Source organism: Diplotaxodon limnothrissa, linkage group LG11 (genome assembly GCF_057381915.1).
Source record: "Diplotaxodon limnothrissa isolate DT_005_m linkage group LG11, D_limnothrissa_male_GT1.1, whole genome shotgun sequence".
NCBI classification, from domain to species: domain Eukaryota; kingdom Metazoa; phylum Chordata; class Actinopteri; order Cichliformes; family Cichlidae; genus Diplotaxodon; species Diplotaxodon limnothrissa.
The window spans coordinates 39,337,526-39,358,793 of record NC_140606.1 but is presented as its reverse complement, the minus strand read 5'-3'; the positions used below and the strand labels follow the sequence as shown (position 1 = coordinate 39,358,793).

The 21,268-nt window shown below is 46.6% G+C and overlaps 2 protein-coding genes across 5 annotated transcripts; both read left to right on the top strand.

Moving 5' to 3' along the window:
• Window positions 1-3,474: 3,474 nt before the first annotated feature.
• rpp25l (ribonuclease P/MRP 25 subunit-like) lies at window positions 3,475-5,535 on the top strand. Of its 2 annotated transcripts, none has more exons than XM_085366034.1 (2): window positions 3,475-3,526; window positions 4,609-5,535. In XM_085366034.1, the coding sequence occupies exon 2, from the start codon at window positions 4,609-4,611 to the stop codon at window positions 5,266-5,268; it is 660 nt and encodes a 219-aa protein (XP_085222160.1). In that variant the 5' UTR covers window positions 3,475-3,526; the 3' UTR covers window positions 5,269-5,535. The 2 variants fall into 2 exon arrangements, with proteins under 2 accessions (XP_085222160.1, XP_085222159.1); XM_085366033.1 differs by having other exon boundaries at window positions 3,481-3,982.
• A 1,806-nt stretch (window positions 5,536-7,341) lies between these two features.
• Window positions 7,342-18,780, top strand: LOC146623607 (gamma-aminobutyric acid type B receptor subunit 2-like). Of its 3 annotated transcripts, none has more exons than XM_085366030.1 (19): window positions 7,342-7,593; window positions 8,677-8,814; window positions 8,886-9,056; window positions 9,936-10,037; window positions 10,142-10,207; window positions 10,377-10,565; window positions 11,079-11,321; window positions 11,471-11,531; window positions 11,628-11,708; window positions 11,894-12,044; window positions 12,114-12,246; window positions 12,737-12,835; window positions 12,953-13,072; window positions 13,364-13,474; window positions 14,398-14,625; window positions 14,948-15,079; window positions 16,263-16,344; window positions 16,434-16,536; window positions 18,636-18,780. In XM_085366030.1, the coding sequence occupies exons 1-19, from the start codon at window positions 7,342-7,344 to the stop codon at window positions 18,778-18,780; spliced, it is 2,607 nt and encodes an 868-aa protein (XP_085222156.1). The 3 variants fall into 3 exon arrangements, with proteins under 3 accessions (XP_085222156.1, XP_085222157.1, XP_085222158.1); XM_085366031.1 differs by having other exon boundaries at window positions 12,950-13,072; window positions 16,437-16,536; XM_085366032.1 differs by having other exon boundaries at window positions 7,402-7,593; window positions 12,950-13,072.
• The last annotated feature ends 2,488 nt before the right edge of the window (window positions 18,781-21,268 follow it).

The following is a 21,268-nucleotide window of genomic DNA, read 5'->3' as shown; positions in this document are numbered from 1 at the left end:
TGGGGGATGTTGCTAACTCCGGGTCCGATAACAGGCACCCGCAGTAGATGTGCTCGGTGTGAGGTCTCGCAGCAAGCTATCAAATACGGCGCATTTCTCGGCTTTTAAAAAAACGCTATACGTTGCCAGGTGTTTCATCGGATTCTTGGTGTTACCTCCTTTGACAGTATCACAGTATCAGCTTAAAGCACTTGTTGCTGCTGAGTTTGCTTATTTTGCTGTGAAGTACAGCCAGACTTTGACCGCTTCGCCTTGGGCATTTTTAATCTGTAGCTCTGCTCTAAAAGAACGTACGTACCTGGCCCCGCCTACTATCCTCTGAAATGTAAAATGATTGGCTAGAATCTAAAGTGTATCTCAGGAAGAAAAATAAAGCACCGAAATGTGCGCTGCTTTTCGGTCTGGTTACTACCGTTTATGACAGAACCGGTGCCATCATGGCACCGGACACCGGTACCCATCCCTACTAATTAGGTTAATTGGCAACATGATTGGGTATAAAAAGAGCTTCTCAGAGTGGCAGTGTCTCTCAGAAGCCAGGATGGGTAGAGCATTCCCACAATGTTGCACAGAAAGATAGTGGAGCAATATCAGAAAAGACTTTGCAGTTATCATCATCAACTGTGCATAACATCATCCGAAGAGTCAGAGAATCTGGAACAATCTCTGTGCGTAAGGGTCAAGGGCGTAAACCCATACTGGATGCCCGCGATCTCCGGGCCCTTAAACGACACTGCACCACAAACAGGAATGCTACTGTAAAGGAAATCACAGAATGGGCTCAGGAATACTTCCAGAAACCATCGTCAGTGTACACAATCCACCGTGCCATCCGCCGTTGCCAGCTGAAACTCTACAGTGCAAAGAAGAAGCCATTTCTAAGCAAGATCCACAAGCTCAGGCGTTTTCACTGGGCCAGGGATCATTTAAACTGGAGTGTGGCAAATTGGAAGACTGTTCTGTGGTCAGACGAGTCACGATTCGAAGTTCTTTTTGGAAATGTGGGACGCCATGTCATCCAGACCAAAGAGGACAAGAACAACCCAAGTTGTTATCAACGCTCAGTTCAGAAGCCTGCGTCTCTGATGGTATGGGTTTGCATGAGTGCGTGTGGCATGGGCAGCTTGCATGTCTGGAAAGGCACCATCAATGCAGAAAAATACATTCAGGTTCATTCATGGCTGCGTAGGAGAAGGATCCTGAAATGGCCAGTCTGCAGTCCAGATCTTTCACCTATAGAGAACATTTGGTGCATCATAAAGAGGAAGGTGCGACAAAGAAGGCCCAAGACGATTGAACAGTTAGAGGCCTGTATTAGACAAACTTGAGAAACTGGTCTCCTCGGTCCCCAGACGTCTGTGGAGTGTTGTAAGAAGAAGGGGAGATGCCACAAAGTGGTGAAAATGGCCCTGTCCCAACTTTTTTGGGATTTGTTGACACCATGACATTTTGAATCACCATATTGTTCCCTTAAAATGTTAACTTTTCTCAGTTTAAACTTTTGTTCCGTGATTTATGTTCTATTCTGAATAAAATATTGACATTTGCCATCTCCACATCATTGCATTCAGTTTTTTTCACAATTTGTTTAGTGTCCCAACTTTTTTGGAATCTGGTGTGTACACGGCGTGCTGCGGGGAAAAGCCCGTTCTAATGTTTGAGTCTAAGGTCTATTTGTTGGCACCTGGCGGCTCTTTTTTACTTCTCATCCGTCTCTGCTCTTTCACGTGATTCAGTTTATTTTGAAAAGTCTCAACAGGATCTTGAGCTTTATTGTGAAAGGTTTATGTGGAACATAAACAAGCGGACACGCGATGCTGTTACCGTCGTTGTTGCAAACGACAACGCATAAAAACAGGCGCTTGTCCGTCCGTAGTGTGGTTATATTAAATATAAGAGAAAGAGAGAACTTTAAGAAATGAATATAGCCACTGCAGTGACATCAGAACATGAAAAAATATTGCTGTAAACAGTTTATTTTGCGACACCACGAAACAAACGATAGTGTAAAATGAAACGATGTTTTTATATCGTCATCCGATATACATGGTTATATCGAACAGCCCTAACATCACCTGTCTTCACCTGCTGGCCATTAGACAGACTGCAGGTTAAGGCAGTCCTGAAAATCCTGCACCCAAACTTTGCACTCTAACCAGCTATTTGGCTGAATGCTGAAGACTAAAAACACATGTCTGCTCTGATCCTGCTCACACTGGAAAACACTGTGTGTGAGAGAAAGAGGGCTGGATGGCATGTGTTCATGTTGGAAGGAGAATATTTGTTTTCAGAGGAAATTCTGCAGAAATTCTGCCTGAACACAAGCAGAATGAATCCAGATGAATTCCACACTGGGACCATCACAGCGAGGCTGCTGTCAAAAACAAAAGCTGCTCCAAGGCTTCACAAAGCTTCTGCAGTCCCACTCAGTCATATTTTCCCTCATGGTTCTGATGGAGCTCATGGAGGAAGGGCTGCTAACTGTAATGTTCCCGAACCCTCGTCTATGTTAATGTGTAACACTGCAGAGCAAACAAACAGTCTAGAAACGAATTGTGTAAAAAGCAGTTGAAGCTTAGTTGCTCTGGACGTTAGCTCCGAAGCAACTAACAGAGATTTAATGAGCAAAAGGAAACTGTAGAGTTAAACATGAATCACTTCTTACAATGAAAGGTGTGTGTGTGTGTGTGTGTGTGTGTGTGTGTGTGTGTGTGTGTGTGTGTGTGTGACACAGAGAGAGCTGGAAGAATTCATGTTGGAAGCAGAACATTTGTTTTCTGAGGAAATTCTGCAGAAATTCTGTGTGAACAGGGTGAGAGGCGGCAGCCTGTCGCAGGGCTCTCGTGTATACCACATTTATAATTATAGATATAACTACTAGGGCTGCAACGATACACAAAATTCACGGTTCGATATTTTTTCGATACAAATAATGTTCATGCCTTTTTAATTTGTCATTGATTAAAATTATAAATATATATTTTAACTCAAAAGTACAGTTTTTATATGTAATGTTGCTGAAACAACAAACTAATTTAAAAAATAATAAATCTATCTGATGGAGGAATCCCTCGTCTTTGGAAAAGAGAGTTTATTACAGAGAAATGTCTCTTTCCAAAATAAAAGCTATACTATCCGCTTCTTCTGGGCCATATTCTCAGCAGCATATTAAACATATCATATTGTTGCGGTTTTTTAATTTGTTGCGTTTTTTAACAGGATATTTGCTAAATGGTCTTTGATCAGTGGTTGATGATCAATTGTCATAATAATTTGCATATTATTGATCAAGGAACTGAGCTCACAGTCATTATGCAGATGTCCTGTTTATGAGGTTGGAAACCTGCAGTCAGCTGAGACTGAACAAGTCACCTGGTGATGACGAAACGTTTGTCCCAGTGAAAACGTCCAGGTGAACAGTTGAACTACAGGGCGTCACAGCAGTTTACGACAGTTCGTATCGTGTTACGGTAGAGGTAAGCGGTGCAGCTGAAGTAAACATGCGGTAGTGTGAGAGAAGACTACGGTAAGCTATAAGCGTGTAACGTTGACTGTGAATGAAGGCGGTTTGTCTCCGTTAGCTTCCCCGGTTAGCTCGGAGCATTGTAGCTAGCGCCGCAGTGCTAAGCTAGCGGAGCAGCCGCGGTGCGTGTCGGGAAAGTTGAGCGGCCACACCGAGGGAAGTTTAGTGTCCTCGGCTCCAGCCTCAGGGCGCAAAAGCAGCTTGAAGTTATCGCGCCAGTCTCCGTTAAAACCTCTGACAGGTTTGAAGCTTCGCTCTCACAGAAACAAACTGGTTCATGGCTGAACTTCTCCTGTCGTTTGCTCAATAAACTCTCCCTTATCTACACTGGAGCCCTGCTGGTTTTACTGGACCGGGTGAAAATGTGGCTGCACTGAGTCTCCGCGTCCGTGCTGTCCCCTGACTGAGCTCCGTGCAGACCCCACAGGCGTGTTTCTCACCCCTGCAGCTCTTTCTCAGGTTGTTTCTAATGATGTCACATCGTTGTTATATTTTTCTATTTTGCGCTTTAAAAGTACTAATCTGCCGACTAACCTATCAGTGAAACCATTCACCAAGTTAATGTTTGCCACGCGTCCTCACTTAGCACCAGCTCTATGATTCAGTCTGAGCAGCAGTGACCCTGCAGCTGAGGAAGCCTCCACCTCATGATGCAGGAGATGGGACACTTGGGTGGAGCAGCTGCTTGGTGTTGAGTAGGTTCTGAAACACGGACAGGAAGGTAGAAAGTGTCTGCTCGGCTCACAGCAGCAGCAGCTCTGTCAGACCTTTGTCACTGTTCAGAGCTGTCACTTACAGAGGGCAGTTATTTCTTTAATGGTTGCTGTATAAACACAGTTGATTTGAAGCAGGAAGGAGGGTAATGTGACTTCTCTGGGAGGATGTGCTGGACTGCAATCGCTCCTAAAATAAAGGTTTGGATGTGTGACACAAACCATCCTCAGCTAAAGTGCTTTAAGTTTAGACGGCGAGCACAGAGATCGCTCTGCACTCGGGCCCACGCTTGGCTTCGGGGCCGGCCTCCATCACAGTGACTGCAGCACCGCGGTCGGTGTAACGCCTGTCTGTCGTCTGTGTTTCTGCAGATGGAGAATTACAGCAAAGCTCGCACCGTGGAGCAGCCGTGTGTCTGTCCGTTCCCCGGCCTCGCCGCTGACACGCCGGAAATCCACGTCAAAGATGGCAGCAAGATCCGCAACCTGCTGCGCTACGCTCTGAGCCGCATGGAGGCCAAAACCCGAGCGGCTGACGAGGAAGTACGACCTCAACCCGAGGAAGGCGGCGTAGAAGCACCGCAGGAGGCCCCGGGCCGGCCGCTCTGCAGACAGGTCGTCTTCACCGCGAGCGGGAAGGGCGTCTCCAAAGCCATCACGTGCGCGGAGATCGTGAAGCGGCGTGTGAAAGGGCTGCACCAGCTCACCAAGCTCCTGTACGGCACCGTGGAGGAGGTGTGGGAGCCGCTGGAGCCCGCCGCTGGCCTCGACAGCCTCACGGTCAGCAGGAACCTGCCTGTCATCTGGATCCTCCTCTCCAGAGAGCCGCTGGACTCCAACCAGCCGGGGTACCAGGCGCCGGGCCGCTACGACGCCCTGTGGACGCAGGCGGCCAACAGGGAGGAGGGCGGAGGGTTCAGCGGGCAGAGACCTGGACACAGGAGAAAGCGAGGAGGGGGCGGTGGCGGCAGAGGGAAAGGATCCGGCCGTCAGAGCGGTCGGTCGAGAGAGGCGGCCAAAGGACAGAGTTGATTCAGATTTCTGAAGCAGCTGCTTGGAGCTCGGAAACTTTGTCCTCCTGAAAAGTCGTAGCTGGAGACGCAGCTCTCATCACGGCTGCGACCACGAACGGGGAGTTTGTGTCCGTTTGAATCTAAGAAGAGCCGGTTTGGTGGAAACTGCACACGTCTGAGAAGATGACCTCACACGGAGGTCCCGCAGAGTTAAATCAGCTTTAAGTTTCAGAGTCCCCGAGTTTAATTTGTGTGTGAGCTGATAAGAAAGCAGGAGGCGAGTGTTTCTCACACTGAACTTTGCTGTTTGTAAAATAAAAACGTCTGTAATAAAACTTGTTTTATTTACAAGAAGAAAAAGTTTGTTTGTGGGTTATTAAAGTGGTAAAACCAGGTTTATTTTCTCCCTTTAATTTCAGTTTCTGGGATCACGGCTGAATTTATTTGTGCTCGATTAGCTTTTAATTAGCAACCAGCCGAATAACGTGATATAAGAGATGGAGAGGAGGCCCTGCTGTGCAGAGCTGGGGCCACATTTCATAATGATGCCGCTTTGCTAAACGTGGGCGATGCAGCTTCTCTGCACGCAGCTCGCCTTGACCTGACGCCTCCTTTGACGGCCACCCTCCCTAACGGGTTTGATCCTTTGCTCGTACCGAGGCTGCTGAGCTCTGGATAGCTTTAGCTACTTAGCCTTTCTTCAAAAATCAAGTGTCTGCTTAGGTTTGTTGTGTTTGAGCTCTCTTTGCTCTCAGCGTGGAGCTTCCACATTAGTGTGTCAGACGAGAGCGTCCAGACACGTGAGGCTGACCAGCTGGAGACGAGCCGCCTGATCGCTGCGTCTTTAACAACAGTTTCCTGCCACCCCTCTCTCTCTCTCACACACACACACACACACACACACACACACACACACACACACACACAGTGTGTGTAAGTGCTGAACCCACAAAATGTCAGTGCTCACATCAAACTGGCTCTCACAGGGAGCTTTTTTATTGGACTTCATTACTTGGATTTCCAGAGAAAACTGAGTTCAGTCAGTGCTTTGGATGTTTGATCCTACAGGCAGCCGAGGTCGCACACACATACTTTGTTCAGTGATCGAAACCTTACAAAACAGGTGATTTTAGGGTTTTCAATAAGTGCTGCATCTGCAGGAAGTGACAAAAACACAGCATGGGTTGTGGACTCTGCACTAGACTTACTGATCCGTCCTCCCCCGAGGAGCTGCAGCCCTCTGGTTTCCTTACTTGGTGGGGAACTCGAGGGCCGGTGTCCTGCAGGTTTTAGATGTGTCAGCTGGTTTAAACGGCTAAATGACCTCCTCAGCATGTCTTGAAGTTCTTCAGAGGTCTGGTAATGAACTAATCGTGTCATGCAGGTGTGTTGACCCAGGGTCAGATCTCAAACCTGCAGGACACCGGCCCTGGTAACTGTTGCTGGGATTTGGTGTTTTATAAATAAAGGTACTGGAATTGAATGGAGGACCAAAGCCTGGAGGTCATCTCAGGAGGTTGACCAGCTGTCGTCTCCTTTACAGATTTACAAAATCTAAATCTTTAATCCAAAGCAGGAGCCGAGCAGGTGGAGGCGGTCGGCATGGTGACGAAACCGGGTCACATGATGGCACATAAGGAGTGCCGACATGCAGCTGCCGGGCAGGTGTGTATGCTGACCAGGTAACTGAACAAAAGTGAAACTAAAGAGGGCGGGGACAGGAAGTGACACTGACCCGGGACCACAGAACCAAACAGGAAGTGGATTAAAAGAGAAACTGAGCTTGTTGAACTCTGCTGTTCTCCATACAAGCCTTTGAATCTGCCTCCCTGAGTTCAGCATGCAGGCTTGAAGCTGTGTGTGTGTGTGTGTGTGTGTGTGTGCGTGTGTGTGTGTGTGTGCGTGTGTGTGCGTGCGTGCGTGCGTGTGTGTGTGTGTGTGTGTGTGTGAGCAGTCTGCTGGTGATCCCGGTGGCATCTTGTGTTGCTCTTGATCCTTTTATCTCTTCGGTCGGCCTCCTCAGCCTCTCAGCTGCTCACAGCACAAGAGGATTACTCAGTTTTCCTGCAGCCGTCTGCGGCCGGAGTGGGGAATGGGCCGGTTTGGACGGGTACAGGAGGGGTTGGGGTTGCTCCTGGTCTTCTGGCTGACGATGGGGCTGGAGCCGGCTCAGGGTCGGCACCCTCTGCCCATGCTGTGGCTGATGCCGGGCAGCTCCAGGTTGGGCGGAGAGAATCTGACGGCAGACGTGGCTCCGGCTGTAAGACTGGCTCTGCAGGACCTAAAGAAACAACCGCCACCGCTGGGGAACTACGAGATCCAGCTCCAGCGGCTGGACTCACAGGTGGGTCTCAGACCCGGTGATTCGCTGCCTCTATGGGGGCACAACTCTGTTCTAAAAACTGCTTTAGCTTCTTGAAACCAGACGAGATGATTGAGCAACAGCACGTGCTCACCAGGCTCCAGCTCCTGCTCTCTGGTCCTTTTTAAACTCTAATGGGACAATAATTTAAAAAAGCGTGTTTTAGACCAGGAAAGTGTTACTGAGCTCAGAGCTCATAAACGTCTATGTAATTAGATAAGTCGCCATCTGCTGGTCATATAAAGAAAGTTAAAGATAAAGGAGGTTAAGCGTTAGCTTCACTCCGAAGCTGTGCCCGTGTTTATTTATCTGCAAAGGCTATTAAATATGGGCAATTTTCTAACTGATCTTTTTTCCCGTGTTGGAACAAATACGTCTGTTATTATTCTCTTTTTCTTTCACTGCAGAATTTCACACTGCAAAGCAAAACAGAAATAAATACACCAAAAATAGATCCGTAGCAGCAGATTTTACTCTCAGCCTCGTATCTCTGAAACTATCAAACATGCACGTTTTTCAGATGTGGACTCTAAAGCGACCACATGCATGTAATGAACAAACAACTAAAAGATCTGAACGGAAAAGGAAAAGTTATCCAAAGAGTTTCTTGATGCGTCATCCAGGTGAGGACGTCCCAAAAGTAATTCTGTTCATCTGGACGTTTTCAGTGATGTTACTGGAGCCGTTCCCCAGCTATCTGCGAGCGCTGCTCGTGACCTTTGACCAGTGGCCATGAAAATGTGCTTATTAATGATAAAGGAAGTGACCTCACAGCCGTCACGCTGACGCGGACACTCAGTAGAACCTGCAGTCAGCTGAGACTGAGGAACTTGGGTGATGATGAAGTGTTTGAAAACGTCCACATGAACAGAATCAACCTTTTTGGACTTCTAAAAATATTTCAGGTCATATTCAGGTCCATTTTTGGAAGCCTACACCTGGCACAGGTGGTGCTGCAAAGCTGAATGATGTTTCCGTTGAACCTCTGAGGCTGCTCCATGTTCTCGCAGCTGAAACATGCATGAACTCGACCCCGTGTCACATCTATTCTCACCTGTCTTCCAGTGCGACCCTGCTAAAGCGCTCAAAGCCCTGTTTGATGCCATGTGGGCGGGGCCGAAGTACCTGCTGCTGTTTGGAGGGGTGTGTCCACCTGTAACGGCGCTCATCGCTCGCGCTCTTCCGGCGCTCGGCCTGGTGCAGGTGCTGACCTCAGCCTCACAGTGGTGACGTAATGCAGCCGTGTATATGACAGGTAACTTCTGCTTTCCCAGGTGTCTTTTGCGGCCTCGGCTCCCGGCCTGTCCAACAGGAAGTTGTACAGAAACCTGTTCAGCACGGTGCCGTCAGACCGAGCGCTGAACCAGGCCGCCGTGAAGCTGCTGCAGCGCTACAAGTGGACCAGAGTCGGCGTGGTCACGCAGGAAGGACCCAGACTCTCCGAGGTGAACGTGGGGCGTAGCTTCAGCCTTAAGCATGCACTCTTTCTAATGCCCAGCAGGGGGCGCGTTTACCGTGAGAACATGAAACTACTGTGCACCTGATCTCTGACCTCACTGAACATCTTTCTGATGACCTGCTGGTTCTCCTAAGAGTCAGGAGGGCTGGAATTAATGCGGCGTTGCATTCTGGTTACCAATCCTTTACCGTGAGAGCGCGCGAGGTGGAGGTGAGAGGCCGGAGGACACGGCCTCTCACCTCCACCTAGAAAATCTAAGATCTCAATGATGAAAACAGCTGAACCTTCAGAGACAGGCTGTTGTAACCAGGGGCCGACGTCACAATAGCCATGTCCATCTTTTATATACAGTCTACAATGGTGACTCTGAAATAATGAAGATTTTCATGAAACTCTGATATCGTGGACTTAACCAACATCATCAGTGCCTCTTATATTTATTTCATTTCTCTGAATCGTAGCTGCACTAAAATCTAAAAACAGGAGCCAGGAGAGCACGATGAGCTCTGCCACTGCAGGAGAGTAGGAGGGGTGGATAATAAAACAATCTTAGTCGTGTTTTTAAAGAAAGAAATTCTTTGTTTTCAGATTCACGTGTGAGTACTTCGTCTCTTCTGCCTTTTATGTTGTTTCTTATTTTCAATGTGGGTCAAACTAACCGGCCGATTTAAGTTGAAGGAATCTGAACTCTGAGGAAACCTTTAAGGCTTAAAATGAACTTGCAGTTTTTTCACTTATGAAGTACTCACAGTACAATGAAGGAGAGGGACGGGTCTGTGAATGTTAGGGAATAACAGCCGTGGTGCGTCGAGCCTTCCTCATGACGAAGCAGCTGTGAGACGTCCGACTACTTTTATTTGTGCAGATGAAGAAGGATCTGATCAGACAGCTGCTGAGAGCCGGCGTTCACGTCGCCGTCACAGAAAGCCTCTCTGGAGACGTCTGCGGCCGCCTGAAGAAACTGAAGGTACAGGCGTCCCTTTACTTTTGCTCACTTCAGTCTCTTAGTGCCGTCAAAGCAGCTGAGCCTCATCCCAAACTCAAGGATTATTACTCGCTCTTATTTTGAAGGATGAGGACGTTCGCATCATCATCGCACAGCTGGAAGATGAGTCTGTGTCTGAGGTGTTCTGCTGTGTAAGTACTCTACAGAGCCAAAAGTATGTGGACACACTTTAAGGGCCTTTTAATCTTCCAGGGTTTCTGTAATAACATTTCTGGCTTTTCCAGATTTTAGCGTAGAAGCCTGTGATGGACACGGACCTGACCTGGTGGATAATACGAGCCTGTTGTCTTGTTTCCTCAGGCGTACAGACTGAACCTGTTTGGAGCTCGGTACCAGTGGCTCGTAGCTGGCGGAGGAGCAGCTGGGTGGAGGCTGGGGTGGAAGTTTTCTGGCTGTACGGCCAACAGCCTCCTGGTGGCGGCAGACGGGTCCATCCGGCTGCAGGTCCGAGAGCTCGGCAACGCCAACACGCCGGGAGTCTCTGGACGGGTCAGAAACAGTTTGAAACAAACATGCAACAGTTAGGCTTGTAGAGCCGCAGGCAGCGGCTTTAGGCCACTGCTCTCCCTCACACTGGGTACAAAAGATGGCCCCACTGATGCTTTTTGGCTGTTGGAGCGAGAAATGATTACACTGGGATACGAGGGAGGAGCTTTTTAGCAAACTGAACCTACAGACTGTGAGGGTTTCATCTACAAATGAAGCCAAAAACATGGGAGTCAAATTTATGGGCACTGACTCACTCAAAGTCGGCCTCAAGTGGTCATTAGTGGAACTGCAGGTTACGGCTTCAGGTTCCTCGCAGCCCCCCGAATCTGTGCAGGACAGATGGAGAGTTAGCCTGAAATACTAGTAATAATAATGCAAATATAATAACTTTTATTTAGATATAGCACTCTTCACAGAGAAGAACCAAACTGAGCTTTAATCAAAGGACAACTTTTGGACTTTTGATCATCCTTAGAATAAAGCAGGTCCTTTAATGGTGGCCTTGTCCTGCAGACTCCTCAGGACTACCAGGACTCCTATCTCAGGCAGCTGATCCAGGAGGGGTCAGAGGTCAGCTCGCTGCACTCCTTCGCCTATGATGCCGTTTGGGTCGTTGCCAAAGCTCTGAGCCAGGCGACGCAGGCGGCGAAACAGAGAGAGAAATACAGCCCTCGGAGGAACGTGACGGTCAGCGAGGAGGAGGTGGCGAGGATGTTGCTGGAGGCCGTGAGGAGCACGCGGTTCGAAGGAGTCACAGTGAGCAGACACACAGTAACGAGCGTCACTGACCACACGTGGTCATCAGGCCTTTCAAAACAGAGCGTAGACGTCCAGCTGAAAGGCTTGAAGACCAGCTCTCCTTTTTCCCGGTGTGCGCCTCACCGTGAACATGTTTGTGCTTTCAGGGTCCGGTTTTCTTTCGGAACGGGGAGAGAATGGCGTCGATCGAGCTGCTCCAGTTTCAAGGTGCCAAAGATCCCAAAGTTAATTTGATGTAAACAATGATTTCGTGCTATATCACCGTCAGTCAGTGATGAATCCATGATGTGTGTGTGTGCTCAGTCAGCAGTGGTGTCCTGGTGGGGGAGTTCAATACCAGCACCCAACAACTCCGCCTGATGCACCACCTGCTCAGGTTCAAAGGTCAGAAACTAAACTTACATTTTATTTTGAAAGGCATCAAAACTGGAAGAGATGAAGAGTTAAAATGAGCTGTAAATCGTTTGTTTTTGCTGTAAAGCTGCGGTGAATTGCACCGTTAAAGCCGACCTGCTGCTCGGTGACGATGAACCAAAGATAAACACTGATCAGATGTGCTGATGCTGCAGGTCCAGGACCAGCTACAGACCAGCCTGCTGTCCTTCTGCAGCACCGTCACATCAGCCTCCGCCTGTACATCGTCATATCATCGGCTGCCGGTGTGACCATCATCATCGCTCTGATCGTCCTTTTCTTCGTCATCGTCAACCACAAACGCCGGTACGACGTCTGTAAGTTCACCGACACGTTACAGCAAACAGTGAGAAACTGAGCGCCCTCTGCCCGCAGGCGGCTCGGCTCGGGCGGTGCATCCCAGGACGAGCTGCTCCTGCTGGGCGTCCTGCTCTCCTCCTCCTCGGTGCTGTTCTCCGGCCTGGACGAAGCCTCGCTGTCGGACTGGATGTTTGGGGTTCTTTGTTCTGTGAGTTCCGCCTGACCTGAGTCTTACACGGCGACCGCGAACTGAAAACACACAGCTCTGTCCCAGAAACAGCACGAGGCTGGAAAAATCGAGTATTCGTGGTTTGGAGTTTTTACCAGAGAGTTTGACTCAATCACAAAGACACGCAGAGCAGTTTTTAGCTCAGGGTGATGCAAAAAGGATTAAAGTATGTTGTGATGTGTGAACGGGGCTCCTTGAAATATTTAATAATCATAATCAATTATGAAAATTCCTCCTTAATATCTGTCTATCCATCCATCCCAGCAGGCACACCCTGAACTGGTCGCCAGCCTGTCGCACACAGAGACACACAACCATTCACCTCACATTCACACCTTAAACGGTGGGAGGGTGGGGGCGTACCCGGCCTCACTCCTGCCTCTGCTGGATGTTAGATGAACTGCAGTTTATGATTGCTGGAGGTTTCACTAACTGTGAGAGATGATAAATGATATTCTGGGTCCTGCAGGTCCGTCTGTGGACTCTCGCCGTGGGGCACACTGTGGGCTTCGCTGCGCTCTTCACTAAAACGTGGAGGGTCTACTCGGTGTCCAGCATCAATCAGAAGGTAAATCAGCTGCTACAGTCTGCTCGTAGTTTCTGAACTCCTGTGAGCCTCAGACTATAAAACTATGAAATCCCTGAAGTCTTGTTTCTGATTGTTTCTCTGTACGTCCCACAGCAGAGCCGAGCGCCGTCAGCAGGCTGCGTCCTATTCTGGTTATTCCTGGTGGACACGCTTGTTTTAACCTCCTGGCAAATCCTGGACCCCCTCAGATGGGTGGTGCTTCAGCACAACACAGAGGTCTTTAAATGCAAATATTTACTGTAAATCACAGCAAAGGGGCTGATGGGAAATGCATCTGAGCTTTCATCACCACTATTGTTTATCAGTCAGTGATTTAGTGAAAATTAGAAATAAAAATATATTTACTGTTTTACTGCTTTGAGAAATTCATCCATCGTCTGTCCGTCCGTCCATCCATCCATATCCACCCTTACTGCTGCTGAGTGGACCCTGGCCCCTGCTGCAGATGTAAACTGAAGATCATTTGTTTGTGTGGACTGACGCAAACCAACTGTTCTGGTCTTTCAGGGCGACGCTGCTGAGGAGGACGTCATCATCCGGCCGTACTCTGAACGCTGCAGCAGTGTTAACATGGAGCTGTGGCTCACTGTGGTCTATGGATACAAAGCACCTCTGCTGGTCAGACTCAAAGTTCTTATCAAATATCTGATGTTACGCTGCAGTTTAGGCCAAGTTGCAATCTTTAAGAACTACTATTATTATTATTATTAATAATAATAATACAGGCACACCCTGTATGGACCACTCTCCTGCTCTGTTTTACCACCTCTGCTTCTCATGTACAATGAACAGAGCCTTAGCACCAAATATAAATTGTTGCAGATGGAAGAAGTCCTTTTTTGAGCCGTCCTACCTCTATTTATTTTCTTCTTTATCTTTGCAGAGCCTCTTTAGCATCACAATAAATAAGATTTATAATAAAAAAAAACAAATTGTTTTTTTTTTAAATATAAGAACATAAGTTTCCTAACATCAACATTTCTATTCCTGGACGTTAAAACACATGCACAGTTCACTGAATAATGAGCAAGAAGAAAACAGTTTGTAGCCTCATTAGCACCCCCATGCGGCCATACTGTTCATCACATGCCATAAAAATAGACTTCGTCCTGGGCAAGTAGTATATATTTAAAAAAAGCAAATAAATATTTTTATGCTGATATTTAAAATGTGAATTTTATAAATTAGCATCCATGTAATTGGTTTTGAGACATGTGTGACAAATTAGAGGTTTGATTTATTGATAATCAATTAGAAAACCAATCAGTGATTGTGATCTCACAGATTTCTCAGTTTGAGTTTGTTTTGTGATAAGTTTCAGAACAAAAATAACAAAGATGCTCTAATATCAGTAATGTTGTAACTTTTCCAGTTTTAAAACTGTTAATCATCAGCTGATTGAAACCAGATTTTTATGGCAGCTGTGATCCAAGTTTAACAGAGTCCATCCAAGACAGAGCTGCAGGATCAGAGCATCAGCAGCTCATCATGAGGGTCACTGGATTTCTGCGCTTTGATAAAACCTGATGTTTTGTCTTCAGCTTCTCGGATGTTTCCTGGCCCTGAACATCTGGACCGCAGAGGTCAACGAGCCGGCGGGCAGCGGCAAACACCTGGCGCTGAGCACGTTTGCCCTGACGGCGTTCAGCGTGTCAGGAGTGTCGGGATCGCTGCTGATGTCCCACAATCCTCCAGTTCAGTTCTGTGTGAGCAGCATCCTCATCCTCTGCTGCAACCTCTTCATCCTGAGCGGGTGGTTTGGACCGAAGGTCAGCGTCACGCCTCGTATTTTCATTCTTTCATTTAGACTTTGAGTCAAACGCAAACCCGCTGAGGGTAAAAGACTCACGATCGAGAGATGTCCGCAGTTTAGGTCACACCAACAGATGCTGCACATCTGGCAGGACCGATGCTGCGTGTTGGACTCTTGCTTGTTTTCTATGGCAATGAGCAAATGTTACCCAACGGGAGGCCATGACAGGCTGAAGGGCAGTCAGCTGTTAGGTCGCAGACAGATGCAGACACCACTGTTTTCGTGGCTCCTCCTTCATCACACATGAACGATGATGACTGACCTTTGTCTACTTGCAGATTGTGTTTGTGTGCTGGAGCGGCGGCGGCGGCGGCCTGCAGCGGGCGTCCGGGCTGCAGGGTGATGCTGCACAGGAAGATGAAGATCAGCTGAGCAGGTTGAATCAGCAGCTCAGGAGTGAAAGTGCACAGGTGAAGCGTGTCAGCTGCAGCGAGAGAATAGAAGCACAACACAGAAGGAACAGTTTTATAACCGACGCCTGTTTTTCCTTCCTTCAAATTAAATTTGATGACGTTTGAAGATTTGGCGAGCTTTTTCTCCACTTCCACTTAGATCCATAATTAGTTGGACAAAGACAGTTTTTGTCGTTTTGCATCTGTACACAATCAAAACTATCAAAAACTTCTACCACACATAGATTTTAAATCTAATAATGAAGACGTGAGTGAAGTGCAGGCTTCCACAGTCACTGACGCTGAGAGTTAAACTTTACTGGACCAATGAGCAGCTTCACTTTGATCCTGTTATGTCAGGGGAAATGAAGCAGATAAAATCACTGATGTTTATTCAAAGTGTTGAATTAGTATTTTATCGCTTTCATACACAAACATCACAAAATGTAACCAAGCCAAGAACACTTTGAAAGAGGTGGCGTGTCATTGTCCGAGTCTACAAGCAGGAAACAGCTTCATGAAGTTCACAGCAAGCTGCAAAAGGCTGGTTACACTCACGATGGCGGAGGCAGCGTGATGATACGGGCATGCATGGCTGCCTGGAGCCAGCTCACTGCTGATTACTGCTGATGTGACCGAAGCAGTGGGATGAACTGTGAAGTGCGCAGGGCTGAACTCTCTGCTCACATTCACACAGAGCTTCACAGTGCACGTGGATAACGAGCAAATCAAACTGCACAAAGCAACCCAAGAGTTTCTCACGGCATGAAATGGGGTTTTCTTCCATATGCAAGTCATCCAGATGTTCTTAGTGCAGTAGAGTTATTAAATACAAAAATGAAGGCAGAGACACACAAACCAGCTGAAGGTGCTGCAGGAAGAACCTGCACTGCCTCTGAAAACAGAGATCGGTGTAAGAAAATGTCTCTAATTACTAAACAGTTCATGCAAAGTTTTTTTTTTAATTCCTTAAATTAAAGTTGAACATCTGGACTTTGATCTGTTATTTAAAACTCACTGTGGTGGAGTAGAGAGGCGGAGCTATAGCAAATTATAGGCTTAAGCGTGTTTAACTACTTAAATGGAGCTTCACTGAGACAGTCTGTCTCTGTCGCTGTCTGCGCTTCATTAAATATTGGTTGGATTTTAATGTTTTATTCCCAGATGTGCATTTTTACGTGTGTGGTTTGTTTGTTTGCAGCTGGATGTGGAAATAGAAATCATCAGAATGGAGCTTTCTGAGACATCGGGGACGTTTCAGCGTCTGATGAGAGACAAACACGGTAATCATCACTCGCTCTGAGAGTTAAACATATGTACTCTGTCAGTGTGTGATTCCTGATAAGTACATAAAAGCATTTTTCCCGTGAAGCAGCCGAAATCGGATCAGTGACTCATGAAGCTCAGATCTGTGCGAAAAACAGAAGCAGCGAGAGCGAAGCTTCGACCCTGAAAGACATCAACTCACCCGAACAGTGAGTCCAACACACAAAACACCTGAGGGAAACATAGCAAACATTTTCTTGCTCATGTGTAATTACATTGACATTATCTGGAAGTCCCACAGGATCTTGGCTCACTGAGCACGCGGTCGGTTGGGGCCATCTTCCTGATTTACTTGTGTATGCTAGTTGTCTCATCCTGTGGTCCTGACGCTTACTGCCTCCACGTCCTTCTTTTCACTTAGCGTACAGCCTCAGGGTGCTGGCTTTAGGGTGAAACCCTCCACGCATGGTGAGGAGCTTCCTTGTTTTGATGTTAGTGGCGTCTATTTCAGGACCTGCCTGACCCTCTGCAGGAACTTGGTAGTTGCAGCTTTCCTAGCGGCCTCTTCATGGTTCCCATCTACCTGTGGGATGCCCAGGTACTTGTAGCTGTCCTCTATGTCTATGGGATTGCACTTCTGGAAGTTTAGAGTATCTTCCCTCTCTTTGTTACCATCCGACTACACTTCTCCAGTCCGAACGACATTCCAATGTCATTGCTGTATAGCCTGGTAGTGTGGATCAGTGAATCGATGTCTCGTTCACTCTTGGCATACAGCTTGATGTCATCCATGTACAGGAGGTGGCTGACAACTACTCCGTTCCGTAGTCGGTATCCGTAGCCAGTCTTGTTAATGATCTCACTGAGGGGGTTCAGGCCTATGCAGAACAGCAGTGGGGACAGAGCATCTCCTTGGTAGATCCCGCACTTGATGGTGACTTGTGCTATGGGCTTGGAGTTGGCCTCTAGTGTTGTACGCCACATCCCCATTGCGTTCCTGATGAAGGCTCTCAGGGTCCTGTTGATCTTGTACAGGTGTTGGCATTAGGCAGTGAGGGGCATCGAGTCATGGGCCTTCTTGAAGTCAAACCAAGGCAGTGCACAGGTTGGTCAGTCTGGTCTTGCAGTCTTGGGTGACTGCTCGGTCTGCTAGTAGCTGGTGTTTCTCCATCCACGTATTGAGCCATGTGTCTGTTCATCCACTATGATGCCTCGCAGGTTCTTCCACATGGTCCTGAGTCAGGTTATTGGCCGGTAGTTGGATGGGCCAGTTCCTTCTGGGCTCCTTTGGCATCAGGAGTGTCCCGCCTTCAGTTAGCCATTCCAGGCGTCTCTCATTGATTAGCAGGCAGTTCGTTTGTGCTAATTGATGCTAATGGAGTGCAGTCAGCTTCTTTTGCCAGTATAGGTGTCTGTCATGTCCAACTCATCATACTGGAGACCCTTTTTGGTATGTCTGCCACTGTGATGGTTACTGGTCCCTGTTCAGGGAGGTTGCCATGCTCTGCTCTTAGATCCACTAAGGCCTTCTTGTTATGTTCTGCGTCCTTCACCCATATACTCTTCCAGTATTGCTCCGTCTCCAGCCTCGGTGGTGTTGTTCTCATATTGGTCCCCTGCCACTGAGAGTACACCTTGGACGGGTCTGTGGAGAACAGCTGGTTTATTCTCCTGCTTTCCATCTCTCTGGCGCACCGCTTTAGCCAAAGCTGTGAGTCTTTGTTTGGCAGTTTCCAAGGCCTCAGGTATGGACTGCTTGCTGTACTTCTTAGGTGTCCTTTTCTTCATCACACCTTTCTGCAGCTCTGATAGCTGACGAAATTGCTCCGTTCTACCTTGATCCTGGCCTCTAGTTTCCTTCTCGATGCTACTCCTTGTGACTGTTCATCAAGCATCTCTGTGAACACTGGCTCCCCCTTGCTGTAGAATTTGTGTTGTACCTTATCGACCTCTACTTGTGACAGCGTTTACATCTTGCCGATGTCTGTACACCGAGTTACCAGATGTTTCGCCGTCAGTTTGCATGTCGGGTATCAAATATTCCAGAGATCCCCTTCATGTAACCCCTTCTGCTGGGGTTACTTAGTCGCATTCCCACAGCGCCCTGTCCTCATCTGAAGATGAACATATTTCTGTGAATAATGACATTTTCCAAATTTCAGTGCAGTTTTCTTGCATAAATATAAACTTAAGCCAATCAGTGTCCTTAATAAATGTATTTAACAGAAAAATGACACATTAGAGGCGCGTGAATATTTGAAGTGGAAGAAGATTTACTGCTTCTCTTCCTGTCTGTGATTTCTGTCAGCATGCGGCGCCGCCTGTCGGTCCAGCTGCCCATCCTCCATCATTCCTACCTGCCCGCGATCGGTGGCGTCAGCTCCAGCAGCTCCAGCCTGTTCGGCAGCCAGGAAGTCTTTGTCGATCAGCACAATAACTCATTGTACACCTGATGGCAGGAAGCTGCAACTTTGACCTCCTTGGGAAAGAAATATGAGACTTTATGCTGCGCTTACACAAATCAGCCAGAACATTCAAATCACCTGCAAATATTTTAACCTCGGTGTTTGAGGTGTGTTGGGGAGGCTGCTGCCATCTGGGAGTGCCACGACCACCGCACTGTGAACCCAAACGCCCAAAGTACTTAAATAAATTAAGTAATGTAAACTTGATTTTTAAAAAACATTTAGTTCATTTTGCATTTTGTTCAATTTAAGTTTAATTTAACTTATTATTTTTAAACAAGTTCAACTATTTTGCATATTAAGTACCTGCTACTTAAAAAATTAAGTTAATTTACTGATTTATTTAAATGATATGGCAGTCATGTTTGGAAGGTTTCAGGTCAGTTTGACCCCAAACATAAAGACATTAGAAGGCAGGAGTCTGACGTAACAGCTGGACTGATTCTGAGAGGAGACAATGGAATAAAAGTAAAATGGCCTCGACGTTTTTGTGTTATTGCTTTGTTGTTGTTTTTGTGGTTGCTTTTATTTCCTCTTTCAAACATTACATAAACATTTAAAAAAACAATTTCATTTAAAAATAATGAATTTGTTGGGCATTTAAAAAATGTGAGTGTTTTATTTACATTTAAAATGTTTTCAAATTTTCTTTTCTTCTAATAAAGAAGTGAGGTAATTTCCTGTCAGATATGAAGCTCCGCCCACTCGTCTGCAGTTGATAATTTTGAAATGTGAGTGGGCGGGATTGAAGACTCATCTGGAAACACCGGCACTTGTGATGGGAATTCTGGGGGGTTTAGGGAGCCGGCTCTTTCAGCTCACAACCGGCTCTTCAGGTTGTTTTGTTGCTTTAGTTAATTTATTATCAACAACAATATAAAATTATCCACAAAATGAATATTTTTTCTGAATCCTTTAACATCCGCAACTGAAAATAGTTGGAAATAAAGTGCAGTCATGTTTGCAGGTCTTTATCAGCTGAGTTCTGTCTTGCTGGGTCTCATAGAGCTCTGGGTTGGTTTAGGTGGTTGTGGTGTGTACTGCAAGATGCTCCAGATGCAGCAGCAGCAGTTGACACACTGGCACCTTCATTGATATCACACTCAACTGACTGTGTTTTATCTTCCCCTTGCACTGATGGGTGGACAGCTCTCAGGTGCCTGCGCAGGTTGTTTGTGGCTCTCTATGATATCCTTTTCTTGCAGACTCTACACTCTGCCTGCTGTTAATGAAATTGAAACGGTTCCAGATTTTGCTTCTTTTCTTGATGTCGCTCATTTTCTCTCGTGGCACCGTTAGCTACCAGGTAATAAGCTAATAATGCAGCCACTTCATATGAAACTGGAGTGATGTGATCATGACTTCTAACAGCTGTTAAAAGACAAGCAGCTGCATTTCGGACTAAGTGTTCAACGCTCAAATAAAGAGAGCTGCAGAGGTGATGAAGGCATGAATATGTTTTTCTAAACCTTTAAGAGAAAGATGAGGCTTCGTCTTGGCAATTTCAGGTAGATGATAAAAACAGATCTTCTCACCTGTGGACACTTTCTTATCTAATTTCTAAGAGCGATTTAAAAACACTCTGAAATTCCTTGCAGTCTGGGAATGATGACAAGCAGGAGGTGGTACACCACACTAGGAGGAGTATTCTCTAATAGCAACAGAAAAAGACCGCTCTGACAGGTATGATTTAAACCATCATAAAACTGTGACTCAAGACCAACAACGTGTTCAAGTCACAATAAATGAATGTTATGATCAACTGTGTCAAAGGCTCAGCCAAATCTGAAAGGACTAAAACAGCAGAACAACCTGAGCCAACAGTAAAAAGAAGGTCAATACAAACTCGTAAAGGTGCCGTCTCAGCACTGTGACGAGATTTAAAACCAGACTGGAACTCTTCAGAAATGTCACAAAGTGCCTGAAAACAACCTCTTCCAAAATCTAGGAGTTTCCAAAATTGGCCTGTAGTTAGAAAGAACATTTGGATCCAGATTTTTGTTTTTTTTGGTTTGCACAACAGCATGTTTGAAAGCAGCTGGTACACAACCTAATGACAAGGAAGCATTAATTAAAAGTAAAATACTAGCCCCAGTAACATGAAGAGCTTCCTTGAAAAGGTGGGAAGGGAGGACATCCTGAGGGGGATATGAAGGTCTTAATTTATGGGCTCAAATTGTGGTCATAAATATTTTGTACTTGTAAATCAGGACTTGTGTGTGAAACTCTGCACTCAAGTTTCAAGTTACAAGTACGAATTTTGACCCTATTTTTCTTCCTTTCGTCTGATTGGCCAATGTCATGTCAATCATAAATTTAACTATCCAATCAGAGAACAGATGGGTTTGGCTTTTTTGAACTGCAGGTCCTTGAAGGGTGATACAGTTTGAAGCTGGAGGATCTCTATATAAATATCCGATAGCAGCTAGGTCCCCTAACTTTCAGCAGCTGTTGAAAGGATAAAGTTGTGCTATAT

What these genes read in the sequence shown, in the direction of transcription:
- rpp25l (XM_085366034.1), top strand. Translation starts at nt 4,609, where the DNA reads ATGGAGAATTACAGCAAAGCTCGCACCGTGGAGCAGCCGTGTGTCTGT.
- LOC146623607 (XM_085366030.1), top strand. Translation starts at nt 7,342, where the DNA reads ATGGGCCGGTTTGGACGGGTACAGGAGGGGTTGGGGTTGCTCCTGGTC. An exon ending in CGAGCTGCTCCAGTTTCAAG is followed by an intron (nt 11,532 to 11,627) that starts GTGCCAAAGATC and finishes GTGTGTGCTCAG; the next exon opens with TCAGCAGTGGTGTCCTGGTG. An exon ending in TGTCCAGCATCAATCAGAAG is followed by an intron (nt 12,836 to 12,952) that starts GTAAATCAGCTG and finishes GTCCCACAGCAG; the next exon opens with AGCCGAGCGCCGTCAGCAGG.